The 14,638-nt window shown below is 40.1% G+C and overlaps 1 protein-coding gene across 1 annotated transcript in view; it reads right to left on the reverse strand.

Moving 5' to 3' along the window:
* Positions 1-4,342: 4,342 nt before the first annotated feature.
* vamp2 (vesicle-associated membrane protein 2) overlaps positions 4,343-14,638 on the reverse strand; it is a 10,776-nt gene continuing 480 nt past the window's right edge. Inside the window, exons 2-5 of the mRNA XM_035666918.1 lie at positions 10,629-10,731; positions 10,143-10,301; positions 9,564-9,615; positions 4,343-9,285 (exon numbers count right to left, since the gene is read on the reverse strand). Of these exons, the coding sequence (XP_035522811.1) occupies positions 9,269-9,285; positions 9,564-9,615; positions 10,143-10,301; positions 10,629-10,731 (331 nt within the window). The 3' untranslated portion in view covers positions 4,343-9,268. The remainder of the gene's footprint in view (positions 9,286-9,563; positions 9,616-10,142; positions 10,302-10,628; positions 10,732-14,638) is intronic.

Here is a 14,638-nt window from a genome sequence, read left to right on the forward strand (position 1 = left end):
AGACAGACGGAGATGCTGGAAAGACAACGGAGGCGACAAAGAGCCATGAAGGGGGGATGACGTGAGTGGGGAGAGAGGGAGGGACGGAGGGAGGAGAAGGCTTTAATTAGAGCCAGATGTTTCTCCATAATAGCCCTGCTTTCCAATATAACAGAGAGGGCATCTAGGAACGAAGGGCAGAGGGGAGTAGTGCCAGAAGCTGTGGCTGAGGCTTTGTGGACATTCAGAAAGGAGTGAAAGGAGTGTCATTTTACAGCAGATGTTTCTGGTTCATCACATGGTTGAAACTTACAGTAAAAGAAGCTTGAAATTGAGTTTGGATGGTTGTTAACTTAATTAATGTCCATGACTGACTGAACATTATGCAGGGTTGCACAGGTGGGGCCAGAGCCTGAGGCTCTATGGGCGGTAGCACTCAACTATTTGGGCCATAAATCTTTACATTCCACAACAACATGTGAGACCTTTAATTTACAAACAGTATCAGTTCTGGATGACATTTCAAACTTCAGCCATCTAGTTTAAACAAAATACATACAGGATCCAAAAGGAGCTACAATAGGACCTAAACAGAGAAGTATCAAAAAACCAATGATCTCTTTCCTCTTACCGTGTTTCCTCAAGCCCCAGGGGCTCCTTTGGCTCCATTACATGTGCGCAAGAGAGCATCTATTGCCCCCACAATCCACCAAGGCAAGAATAACACTCTAGATGGGGGAGTATTTTTTCCCTGTTAACATTCACCAATGAGCCAACCCTCTGGCCTACATTACTGAGGCCTGTGGAGGGGATGCTGTTAGAATAATGCAATAAAATCAGCCACTTTTACAGACAACAGAGCTGCAGCACCTTGATCAAAGTGAGGCACAAGCAGGATGGACAGCTCATAAAAGCACAAAGCGAAGTTTCCACAGAGAGATTGTGTCTCCAGTTACATGTGGCATATGACTTCAGATCATTTTTTACACTGTGTTAATAATATTCTTTCAGGTTTTACGGCCTGCTTGAAATATTTTTGGTGCCGCAGGTAAAGAAGTGTGAACTTTGACAGTTTAGATGGTCCTAGTGAGCGAGAGAAATGAGCATTCCCTGGTCCTGCTGTGCAGTGTTTGTGTTAACCCAAAGTCCTGATAACAGGCAGCAGAAGCAGGAATGCAATGACGTGCAGAGTCTGCTGGGGGGCGGACAGTGTCTAAGTGTGCACAACTGTGCAGCCACTGCCATGATGTGTGGGAGTAACAGTGACCTTTACACTTAGCAACCAATCCAAGGGTGTAGGTTTCTGCAATAACTCCTGACGAATCCTTCAAGCAGAACGTGCATTCCTTTTGGAGAGTCAGAGGGAGCAGCATGGGGGAGCAGATGACTCTTGTGAAGAGGAGAGAGATGGGTAAGGAGAGGAGGGGTTGAAGAAATCAGAAAAATGGAAAACAAACTTAAAACGATCTGACAGAGAGGCAGTTTAACAAAGTGAGAAGTTGTTTTTGCATGAACCCCAGAGTTAGGTCATGTTCATGCTTTCCTGAGCCAACAGATAACTGTAGTCCCCACATTCCCTCGGCAAATTACTCTCTCATTAAGTCTAAGATAATCTCTTCAATTTATAAAAACACTATTAAATGTGGCAGTGCGCTGGGGAGGTGTAAAACAGGATAAAAACCAATGTGTCTGCAGTTGTGTGAATCCATCTGAGAAGGTGACAGACCGAAACTGATGATTTCACAATAATCGTAGACCCATCTGTTCTCTGTAATTGTGGTTCCTCTCAAATTCACTCTCCGCAGGTTAAAAAAAGATCGGTCTTCCAATTATGCAGTGCAGTACGGCGGGCCAAATTTCATGTGACCTCTGCAATAAATAGAAAGACATGGAGAGAGATAAAGATTAAAGTAGGAATGGTATCCTGCTTTTAATCAGAGAAATCCTTCAACAGCATTACAGATGGAGCCAGGCACCAGAAGACTCTAAACTGTATCAAATATCAACATTTGTCCTCAATTTCTAGCAGCATCCAAGATTCCCACTTTGTAAGCTAATTTGCTTTCTTAGATATAAAGAGGGATGTCAATAAGGCCTAATAGCTATTTTCTTTGTGACCTGCATGAAAGAATGTGATATTGTGCGCTCAGTGTATGGACAATGTGCTAAAAAGCTCACAGCACCTCATTTGGCATTAACGGGATGTTGCACTGAAGTGAAATCTTGTAATAAGAACCCTAAAACACACTGAGGATCCACATGTTTGTCTAACAACTACTAAAATTAAGCATACAGTATCACACTTAATGCTGGGAGCCTTCCCTCACTTCTCATGGCAACAGCTCAGGAGACACATCATCAGCTGCCAGTAAGTCGAGGTATTATAATGACAATATCATACCTCATGAAGAAAACCTCACTTTCACAGTGGAAACAGCAAAAAGGAATCTCTGCTTCTTCTTCTTCTCAAGCGATAAATTCAAATTCGGTGCTAAGTTTCAAAAATGAAAATTGCAGCGGAAATTGCAGACATTCATACAGTCATGCCTGACTGTTAATATGGATGACTAATTGGCCAAAAATGTAGTGAAAGAAAAGGGATTGTGGTTGCACTGGTGGACTTTTGCTACTTGTAAATACATAAAAAGCAACATAGGACACATTTCCCATCCTTTCTGTTTCCTGTATACTATATATATATATAGTCTGTGTAGTGGACTCTAATGATTATACTTGTGTTTGTGTGTTGTGTCTTTTTAACACACTGTGATCCACAGAACCAAATGTTTACATGCAGTGATGCTATGTAACGTAGACGTTATGTGATATATATTTATGATGAGTTAGCAGACAGGTAAGTGTGTGACAGTGGGTCCACAATATGCATGCCCATACTATTGTCATGGTGACACCTGGTGGTGAAAACCTGAAACTACAAGTTGGGCGCCGGGGAGCTGCGGTGTGAGAGGAGGTGGGTTCACTCTTCACCCGTATTCAGTCACCCTGCAGTTTCGTCTTCTTCTACGGACAAAGCATCACAAATATATGTTTATATATAGTGGTATTCCCACTATAGTAGCCGTGTGTTTTAACCAGACCACACACTGTCAGCTTCAAAGTGGTGTTAGCTCATTAGGCTTTGGCTAATATCTTGTAGTAGGCGATTAGCCGGTAGCTCGGCTGTAAGAGGTTGGATTTGATGCTGGTGTCAGACAGACGGTTGTGGGCGCAGGGGAACAATGTTCTGAGCTGACCAAGCAACTGAAGAAAGAAAGTGAAGAAAATATCAGCACAGCGATGTGTCAGCTAATAATGCACAAAACCCTTCCTCTCTGTGTAACGTTACTAACGTTAGTCAGCGTTTCTGAGGGCTAACGTTAGCTTGGCTATGTCTGGCAGTTAATACGGGGTTTATGAAGAGTAGTCTGTTCATTATGAACTAAATAACTAATAAAGGAATGAAGGGAGTATGATACAATGATTTGGATACAATATATATAAAGCTACCATGTGAACTTCAAAATAAAAGTCGCCGGAAGTGACTCTACTCCGACTACCATTACTAGTTGGTGATAGACTGGGAATGGAGGATACTGCTCCATCAGTCTGCATGACTGTGGAAATGTTAGGATACTAACATTAACTAACCCTCCAATACTTTTAACCCTAATGTGCTGCATGAAGCACAGTAAGGGATTAATCATGTTTCGTTGATAACATACAGCATCAAATGGAAGAATGCCTTTTATATACTATATTTCAATGATAATGTCTCTTTAAATGTTATTGTTATCACTTTCAACACATATGGCTCTTCATGCTCTTTAACAGAGGATTGTAGTTTTAACTAGGGCTGCATGATATGGTGAAAAATATATTGTGATGATGCTGTTACAGATATTGTGAGATATATTTAACAATTAGTGTGGAAATGATCATTCTTGCATAAACACATTTTTACTTTCATTTTTTGGGGTCTGTACCCAACATACATTAAATCTGGATAAAGATTTGTGGGCCTGGTCATCTATTCGTAACTACAGTACTTCATTATAATGCTGTTTGTTAAACACTGTACCTTTATCAAAAAATTGCAGCTTCTGCCTTTTGGATATTGCCATATTGCGACTTAGATAATATTTCGGTTACTCGTGCAGCCCTAGTTTTAACTGCTGATAAATGGGACTAAGTGCATATTTTATATGTGTGTGTGTGTCGGTGTGAGGCAGTAGGATGTGGACGTCAGCTATAGAAACACTGCTTTGTCTTAAGTGACTCTGAATTAATACAGAAATGTGCACTTTTATGTCTCCAAGTCTGCATGTATTTTTAAAACACATGTTAATAGGATAAAGAAAGAGCTTTTTCTTTGTATTGATAATAAATTTATGCTTATTCATACAGGTCAGATAGGTCCCAGAATTGCAGTCAAAATTGCATCTGCCCATTGTTGCACACCCACAAAGCACGTGAAGCACACACAAAAGTACAAGTTGTCATAGGTACTGTTTTTCCAATATACATATATTTCATGATGTTCATCAATATAATAAGACATTGATAGATTTACACTACAATTATTTTATGTACTTTAGTTTTTCATTCAGTCTCCTCTCCTTTACGTTGAGTCAACCTTGCTTAGTTTCTAATCCCATACCAAATGACAGCACAATAAATCTATCAATAAATAATAGCAAAGGAAAAGAAAAAGATCAAATAAAACTGAGCACATTGCCCATGATCCTCCAGTCCTGTCCCTCCAGTAAGGCCAGAGGACCAGGGGCAATATGAGCCTTCATCCTAGAAACCCTCGTCCCAAAGAGAAACCAAAATCTTTCCTCAAAAATAAACAGATTTAAACAAAAAATATATCTTGTAGATACAAACGTCAATCTGATGTAAACTGTAGAATCATTCTAAGCATTCTGGACAATTGAAGGTAAAAATACTTTTTTCCCATTAACTTCCCATTTTTCTTTACCTTTACCCATCAGTGCTTGCACACAAACAATTCAGTGACATCTGGAGTTATTACTAAATTGATGCAAATCAGAAAAAAAACCCCACAATATTTTGTTAAAAAATAAAACATGTTAACATATATTAAGTAGAATATTGTATGTTTATAGCCATCCAGTGAACATTCAGAGACTCAGGTTCCCTCCTATCGCTGCACTCATACCATTTGGGGGTGGTAAACGTTGGAGAACGTTCCCTGCTCTTCTGTTGGTCTCTTTCTTTTTGCTTGTTTCCTTTCAAGTTTGAATCACAAGTTCACGAGTTATAATTCGAACCTGGAAGAGGGTCTGAACGCTTTTTCTCCATGTTGGCAACTTGCATTGTGGACCACCCCCAAATGACCTGAATGCAGCGTTAAGTTGAGATCACTGAACAATTCTTCAGGTTGACGTAAGACAATATTCTCCACTGAATCATGTTCCCATCCCACCGAAATGAACAAACCACAACAGAAAAAGTGCCACGGTGTTAAAATATATGCGCACTTCTTTTCATACAGACAATAAAGCAACAGAAAAAGAGCACTCACTTCATTTTCACTTTTGTGATCAAATAGGTTGAGCACTCACAACAGTTGGATTTATGGATAACACAGAAGTCCTACCCCAATCAGTAGTGTTATTTCACTTCAGTCCACTGTGTGGTTAACTCCTGCAGGATGGCTTAAAGGACCACATTTGTAACCCTATAATGATTTTCTATTGCCGAAAACCCAATTTTACAGTTAATAATATAGTTTTTGTCCTCATATATATTTTGGTAAATTGCTAATACCTTAAACCTGAGGATATAGGACCCCCTACTCCCCAAACACCCCCATATTACAACACCAAACAATGCAGATTTTTTGTAACTTTTTTCTTGGTTTATATTTAATAGCTATAGTTAGTCTACATGTCTTTTCATTTTTGAACTTGGCAGCACTATGGAGACACAGAAAAAAAGAAGAGTTGTGCTATTATTCGTTATAGGATCATGTGTCTAAAAACTTGTCACAGATTAAAGAAGCTCTTCAGACCTGGGTACACATGGTGGGGGAGACTGTATTTAAGATTTGAAGCATGCGGTCCTTATGTTTTGGTTTAATTTGCATATGTTAGACTGGCACACTCACAAGCCAAACTGACACACCATGTACATGGTGTGTGACAGTTAAAAGGTCCTGTAATTGTGGATAAATAAGGTAAGGGTATAAGCTTTTTAAAATAGACTGGGGTAGTTTGGATAACCTGTTTCTCTCCACTTGTTTTTGATGGCAATTGGCAGCATAAGCATGGTAATCTGGTCTTTGGTAATCTTCTGCAGTTTAATTTTGCTCTGTTTGGAGGAAAGCTTGTAGGGGAAGTGGGGAGAAGTGGGTTTGTTAAGGTCGGGGTCCTTCCTAATAGAACTGGCCGGCAGATCTGTAACCTCTCTGCTTGTGTACTTCAGTGGTCAAGGAAACAACGTGCCCTCACTCTGAGATTTAAGCGGCCTAATCTGTCGGGATAAACTGGGGATATTCCCAAGACAGAGCTATTCTAACACACACACACACACACACACATTGATGCGGCTATGCACACTCAGACATGCGCACACACACACACACACTGTAGGATTCAGAATCAGTGAGTTGAGCAAAGGGGGGCAGGTTGGTCTTTTCAGCTGGTGGGGAAGATACAAAGTCATGTTGAAAAGAGACAAGGCTACTAAGGCTTTACACACACTTTTTTTTTTAAATATTGTAGGTGGTTTCGTGGTCTATAAGCCACTGTTAGCTAAATTTATACCTTTTAGGATAGTTAACAATGGCATTAGTGGCAATACAGCATGAGTTGCTTTCTGTTTTTTGTAGCATTTATTATTGCAGGCCTGCACACTTTTCCATTTAATGAGACAGAGATTAGATTTTGATTAAAAAATCCAATCATTTACAAGCTTAGATTTACCAAGACCACAAGTATAACTCTAGTTCTATAGTTGAAGGTAAAATCTCCAACATTTGCAGTTTTAAGGAATTCCAGGTCCTCATGTTCATGTGTACAAGGCCTTAGTTTGACAGGACAGTAAAGAGTGCATCATATTGCCCTGCTCTCCTGCTCATAAAGTAGCCAAAAGCGTAGTATGCACAGGAGTAGATGCCAACAAAATGTAAAAGACCATACCAGCGAGGGCACCAATGAAAGAAATAACAATAGAAGCCTCTCCCTTGTTGCTTGGCAGTGTATAACGCACGGAGCTGAATTACAAAAAACACACCAGACAGAGGTAAAGAGGAGCTCGCTGCTGTTGGCAGCAATTAGTACTGATTGCACACTTCCTCTTTACCTGTCCGTTTCACACAAAAATATACTATAATAAAAAATATAATCTATTATATTTTAAAAAAGAAAAAAAGGCCTTAACTATAGGGAGAAACACTGAGAACCACTGCGCTAGCAAAACACACTTGAATAATTGCTTTTCATGTCTTGTCCCTAACCTCTGACCGTAAATATCCGAGCCTTCCCCCAGAGTTGCTGAACTCAAACATAACTGAATTCGACATTTTTCCCATCCCTGTTCCTGGATTTTCAAAATAAGGCTGAATTGTCTCTTTTATGTGCTCTTCATGTGGAGAGGTTTTGCTGCACGAGGATCTCCTTTGGCCAGGCTATTGACCAGCCAGACAGCGCCATCAAAAACAAGGTTGTTTGTGCATTTTAAACAGATTCCTTCTCTGCAGTCAGCCACTCCCCCTACACAGACTGAAAGTGTGAGGGCGTGTTTGACTGGAAATATTCTACAGTAACTAATAGAAGTGACTGGAGACTAAGGCTTTTCAGTGTCCATGTAGAAGTAACCTTTGCTATATGAAAATGAATCAATTGCCAATGAATGCAACGGCCCCATTTTATCACCTGGCATTAGAATTGTTTTGCGAGCCCATATCCACAGTTTGACATTAATGACATCTCCACAGTATACTGTAAGTGTAATGTTAGGATAACATTATCAATATTACAAAAGAAAATAATTTGGACAGAAGTCTTATCCTGTCTATCCAGAGGTTACCCTTACAGCTATTAACTAGAACTATTTTCTCCTATGGTTTTTATGACCAACATTTTCGACACAAGTTTTATCGCATGTATTTTTTTTTTTTAAAGATACTTACACTTACATGTGCTACGGTAAGACCATTTGCACTAGACTGCAATGAAGGAATGTTTTCGAAATAAGACACTACGTAATATTTAAATAAAAAAGAATAATCTACAGACATTGGTCCAACTGTACTATGGCAGTTTTGAAATTATCCGAAGAAATTGAGGTGTTCAAGCATGCTAAGAGACAGAAGAGGGTTGGGGCGTTAAAGACATTACAGATGAAATACTAGAGGAGTCAAATGGAGAAAGAGAAAGTACACTCAGATGGAAAAGACTAGAAATGATGATTACTAGGGATTAGTTAACAATTCATGCATTACTTGTATGTTTGATCAATATCGGTGAGCATTAACTCTCTCGGTAAGTCAGCAAAGAAGCTAAAACTTGAATTTATGATGGCATCAAGTTATAGAAATCTGGAGCTATTGTCAAGGGCAGTTTTGTCTATAATGCTCAAATGTTTGTAACTTGATATTTTAATAAATAATAAGTTTTTAGCTCTCTGGCTTATTTTGGACTGTCCTTGTGGACACGAGTGACAGAGATGGACTGGAAAATGAACTGGTATTTAGTTAAATGGAGACTAACTCCACTGTGCAAAAATACACCAAAAAGAGAGAGTAAGCAGGGGACAGACAGATGATGATAACATGCAAGATACACACTTTGATTAATAGGCAGTATTTAACGCTGAAGCATACGTAAAATTAATACAAAAATTAAAAAATACAAAATGCACACACACACGCACACACACCTACAAAACAGTATATATCAGAATAAAACTCTACAAAGAACTATATATATCAGTTATGTAACAATTATCGCCAATCGTTGTTTCCTTTTCTGTTGTTGCATCGTCACAAGTGTTTGGTTCTCAGTATGGCAGGTTAGAAAAGCCAAGAGTACCCAGAAAGGAGACAGGGCCACACACTCACAGGACAAATATTGACAGGGGTCCAGAGGCGAGGTGGTGGAAGTGGGGGAGCCATGGGGCCCTGAAGGGTTTAGGGGTGTTATATCGAGGCTAATCGGGAATATATAATAAATTATTTTCTTATGGTTAATTTTGTAATCAATTTGAGGGTTTTTTCCATAGCAAGGAAGTTGGGATTAGATTGGGGTAGGAGCAACTCTTCTTAGGTGCTGAAGTACACTGAAAGAAAAAGGAAAAGTTGTTTAATTCATAATGTTTAAAGTAATGAATCAGCATAAAAAAAGCTATCAAACCAACATTTACCAATAACTTTCTTAGGTTTTGGGAAATTAATACTTTTTTTAGGAGCACGCCTTATATTATACAGTATATGTGTGTTAAATATGTGACAATTTGTGTCACTATTTTACAATTGATTCATCCCATTGAGATGACGACAGCAACTCTACATTGTGTTCTACAGTGTATGTGCACAGAAAAGTTAAGAGAATTCTTACCAATAATGACGATGAGGACAATCACGCATATCACACCCAGGATAATCATCATCTGTGGTCAGTGGAAAAAAAAAAAAGTCATTAGAAAAGCAGTCAAATGTGTCATATTTTTACCATACTTTCACTATTTTCTTAAACAAATTCTTAAAAGCCCCAAAACAAAAAACAAAGGCCATGTAGTCCAGGCAAGATTTCACTATGACACCAAACTTTCACTTGCCCCTGTCTGTATTATTATTCACACTCATATATGGATTTCTCAACTGTCACCTAATCCACAGTTAAATTAACCTCAATGACCTCAAATTCAAGTTAAAAACATCGCTGCACAGCATGAACGATGATTCCTAAGGCGTCGTCATGCCAGTGTGTAATCTCATGATGATGTAGATAGTACAGTACATGTCGAATTTCTACCCCAAACCAACCAATGACACATCGATAATGATGATGAGAAAAATGATACTAGCAGAAATCGACATTTGTGGTGGCCACTGACTTTCCTTTAACGGGACAGTTCAATGCAGCCTTTATACACACACATTTGCTATTCGAGCAAGCACGTCTGCGTGTCCTCACCTTGGCATTCTTCCACCAGTATTTATTCTTCAGTTTTGCAGCGCTGGTCTCAAACTGAGAGGCTCCAGCCTGCAGGGCATCAGCCCTGTCGTCCAGTTCTGACAGCTTCTGATCACGCTCCAGAACCTTATCCACGTTTACACGCATGATATCCACCACCTGGGGAAAGACACGCAAAGCAATGCAGTGCAATCAGGTATCGAGACAGAATGACTGTGTGTGTGTGTGTGTGTGTGTGTGTGTGTGAGGGTCCGACAGCATGGAGCTCAAATGTTAGATATAGATTATGATTGGAAGTTGTTTATTACGTTTTGTGTCAAATCATGGTTTCAAGCAGTGTACTTGTGATTAAAGTCAAACCCATCCCTAACAATGATTTGTGTTTTTCCGTTTAAAGAGTTACCAGTAAGTTACCAATGAACAATGCTAAAACCGTGTGTACATCTGAGCCTGACAAAATGACTTCGGAGTGAGCCGACTACTTACCTCATCCACCTGTGCCTGCGTCTGCTGCAGACGACGGTTGCTGGTGAGGTTGGGAGGTTGATTCCCTCCCTCTGCTGCAGGGGCTCCAGCGGCTGGGGCAGACCTAATGATAAAATAAATACAAATATCCAGTGGTTATATAAAGCATACAAACGAAAAAGACCTTGGAAACACAATAGTAAGGAAAACGTCATGCCAGAAGCTTTCTATCTAATACAGCATACACATTAGATACACAGTCTTATTTAGTGAACGATTCATGTTCTCCATTTGCTTTCAGGCTTTCTGGTAGAATTCAGAGCATTTCCTAGAGTGGGCGTGGTTACCGCAGCTGGAACATGGCACGGTTGTGTCTGGTGGAATTTGGGGGTAAGTACATGCAGTGGCTGATCTAGAAAAAAAATGAATGGGGTGGCCAGAGGGTGGCAGAAATATAGGCTGATATTATCGCAAGCAGTCACATATATCCGTATTTGCTTAAAATTCCCCAATGAAGATATTTAAACTTACATTGTTGTGGTACATTAGTAAAGCATTTAATTGAAATATCCAAAGGTGGTATTTATCACAGAAATCACAGAAAGAATCACCTACTGAAGGCTTTGCAAAAGTCAAATTGATATGATATGATATGATGTCACATCATGTTGTATTGTGACCTACATAGACCTATTCTTTTGGATGCACCAATAATGACCTCAGTGAGAGACAGCCAGTTTAAGTGAGAGTGTCATTTACCACTAAAAAGTGCAAGCTCCATGAAAAATGGCTTCATGTGAACATGCACTTGTACCTCTGTTCTTTGCAGTGGGAATCTATGAAAGTTAATGGGGTTTTTTTGCAAGTTGGATTCTAATCCTGTTACATCAATGATGAACAAAAACCTGTGTTGAGTGACAGCTCATGGTTACACAGCAAAAACTACACAGGAGACATTAGACAGGAAAGTGTATCCTATATGAAATAACTAGAATATATATATATATATATATGAAAAAATCTTTATAATCTTTATAATAATCAGCCAGATGATATCATATTTTGACACCATATGACAGATGGAGGGCTGGAAATGGCCCCCAGGCCAGCAGTTTGAGATCCCTGGTCTAAACTCAGTCTTAACATTATTACATTAATGTGCATCTTAAACATTCTGCAACTTGATGTAGCAGCAGATATATTTCAGAAAGCAAATGAAAAAAGCTTAAAAAGCTCATAGTACTTTAGCATGAAGTGTGGAGTCCGTGGGCTTTATTGCTATCTATCAACTCAGATAAATCAATCAAATTGTTGAGTGAATGTGTGAACTGGTCTTCTATGAAAAGCTGAGGCTGTAGTATAGACCTTAGTTGTAATGAGGTTACACTACTAATGTGAGACAGAACTGTGTATAAAGGTCACCTTTACACGCTGACACATTACTAATCCTCTAACAACAACAAATCCTTTTCAATAGTTGGCCTGGTGGTGCTGGTGGTCCCTGTAAGCTGCCAACCAGCCCAACAGAAAGGCAATAGAACCTGTGATACCTCTGATATCTACTGTCTAATGGGGAATTATCATCATCTATGTGCAGAACATACTTTATTACTTGAGACTACAGTGGTTATCTACAAGTACAGTACCCTGATAAAAGGCTGTCGACATTCACTGCCTAATACTGAACTATGGAACATCTATGTAATCACTGTGTGCTTCTGTTCACTCCCCAGCAACAATTATCACCACAAAGGTGTAATGTGTGTGGAGGTTCGCGCCATCATCACCTATGAGCTGGCACTCCAACCAATCAGGAAGAGTTGCTAGTGCAGCGATGAAGATTTCCCACCAGCGTCCACGTCCTGTGAGTACCGCCCACTGTGGAAGCTCCACACCCAGGTGAGGCAACTGTTTCTGATCTGTGCCACTCTGTCCACAGTCGTTTCACTTTCAGTTGATGATGATAAAGTGAAACAGGTCTCTATGGGCTCTACTGATTGTGGCACATGGGATAGTAACGTCCCCTCCTTCATTTGCTGTATACTGATACCTTTTTTTTGAATTGATTCGTGCAGTCAACAGGTATTGGTGGTGAATGTAACCTGGTATTTCACTCAAATCTAAAATCGCAATCTCTAAATCTAAAAAAAGACAGTTAGCCAATATGTTTAAGCTTTTTGACAAAAAAAAGATTAAATATCTCCCTGCTGATGAATTTGCTGATGAAATTATGTGTGCAGTCTCCTTGTTTCCAGAGCATAATACAGGGAAACAACAGAACAGAAACCACAGGAATTCTAAGGAATATTTTGCAATCAAACATTAAGAAAATGCTAAATCACGTCTGTTCTGAAAAAGGCAGATAACCTATAACTGCTTGCCTTGGAAAGGTTTAACGTTCCATCTCCCTACAGGTCACTGCTAATGTCAGACTTGCTATGACAGCTGAATATATTCAACTTATAAAAATGGTGTCTCCCTGTGGTTCCTAAAGACTGCCCATTGAGGGGTCTGTACGTGGTTTTCTGTTGTCCCTGATGAAATGAGGAATAATTTAAACACATACCCTTCACCCTGTATATAGATAGACACCTCATTTCACATTTGATTTAAACCAACTATTAATGGATTTCTGTTCGTTTGGTGACTGTCATGAAAAAGCATGCTGTCTGACTTTGAGCACTGGAGAGCGACATTTCAGCACTGGACAGCGCCACAACCCGTGTGCTCCCAGCCTCACGAACCATTCTGTTTGATGTTACTGGAATCTAACCAACAACACTCACATCTATCATCTCTCACCGTATACACACACAGTCACACCGGGCCTACACTGTGTCCTGTAACACATCACGTTTCACGTTAGCACGGCGGGCCTGGGTACACTGAAAGCCTACCACATCGAGGGCGGGGAGGTTTCCTTATGATTTTACCCACATGGATGAACACATATAACCACATTTGGGTGACAAATGTAACGTACGGCCCACACAGGGGCTGTTGAATGCGTTGCCACGGTTCAATGACACGTCGTGTGTTGGCACCAGGCTCTACGTTTTAACCGCCTGCTCGGCAAAAAAGGTTGTCACGGCTATCTTTCCTTAGCCTACCCTTTATATATTTGCTTCAAGCGCAGTCGAAAACAGACAGGGATAAATATGGCAGTGGGGGGAAAGGCATTTTATAGGGTTCATTTGGCCCTGAAGACGCAAACAGCCTGAAATATGGTGAGATATATAGCTGTCCGCCCTCGCACGACAATCGACGACATACAGTAGGAGGCTAGGCTATCCCCACCCCCCGCTGTAGGTTGCAAATATCACGTAAACTAGGCCTAAGCCTGCTTCAGAGCTAATAATATCATCGTCTATAAGAAGGTCTGTGGAGTATTCGTCGAATAATGTCCAACATGGTGTCCTTGCTGTTTCTGGAATTAGCCTAATCGTCACCTGTGGTTCAGCGACACGAAAAATAAGGCCTGCAAATGTCCAGTAAGGACAAAAAGGCTTTATTGTACGTGATGTTTTCTTAATGTGGTTTTAATTGGCCTGTGGGTAATCGCACGGACGGTGTCCTTTTCAAAAACCAAACCAGTCCGAACTGGAAAAGATTGCGTGCGCGCTGGCTCCGGTGAAAAAGCACCAGACGACTAAATAAAAGAGACAGGCGACAAACAACGGAGCGCGTTTACCGTGTAAACGCCAAAAAACACGGCTAATTATGTGTTTAATAACAGATAAACCCGATACCTCCGTCTGCTCCAAGGTTAGGCCGACGCGTTAGCTTCTACATTTACGCTTGGGTTCATATTATGAGAGAAAATGAGCTGGACAATGACATTCAACAGTTCTAGATATAACGGGGATATAGTGATTAACGCCACACAATGGAAATAACCTCAGTATTTGAAGGCGAAGATACACAAGAGAGCATTCAGACAGCATACATCCCAAAAAGCCTGCCAACATCAGTCGTGAGGAAGAAATTGGAGTCCATTATGAAATCCGGATTTTTAATATATATATATATAT

Source organism: Morone saxatilis, unplaced genomic scaffold, assembly GCF_004916995.1.
Source record: "Morone saxatilis isolate NCDOM2014 unplaced genomic scaffold, NCSU_SB_2.0 Contig20, whole genome shotgun sequence".
NCBI lineage: Eukaryota > Metazoa > Chordata > Actinopteri > Moronidae > Morone > Morone saxatilis.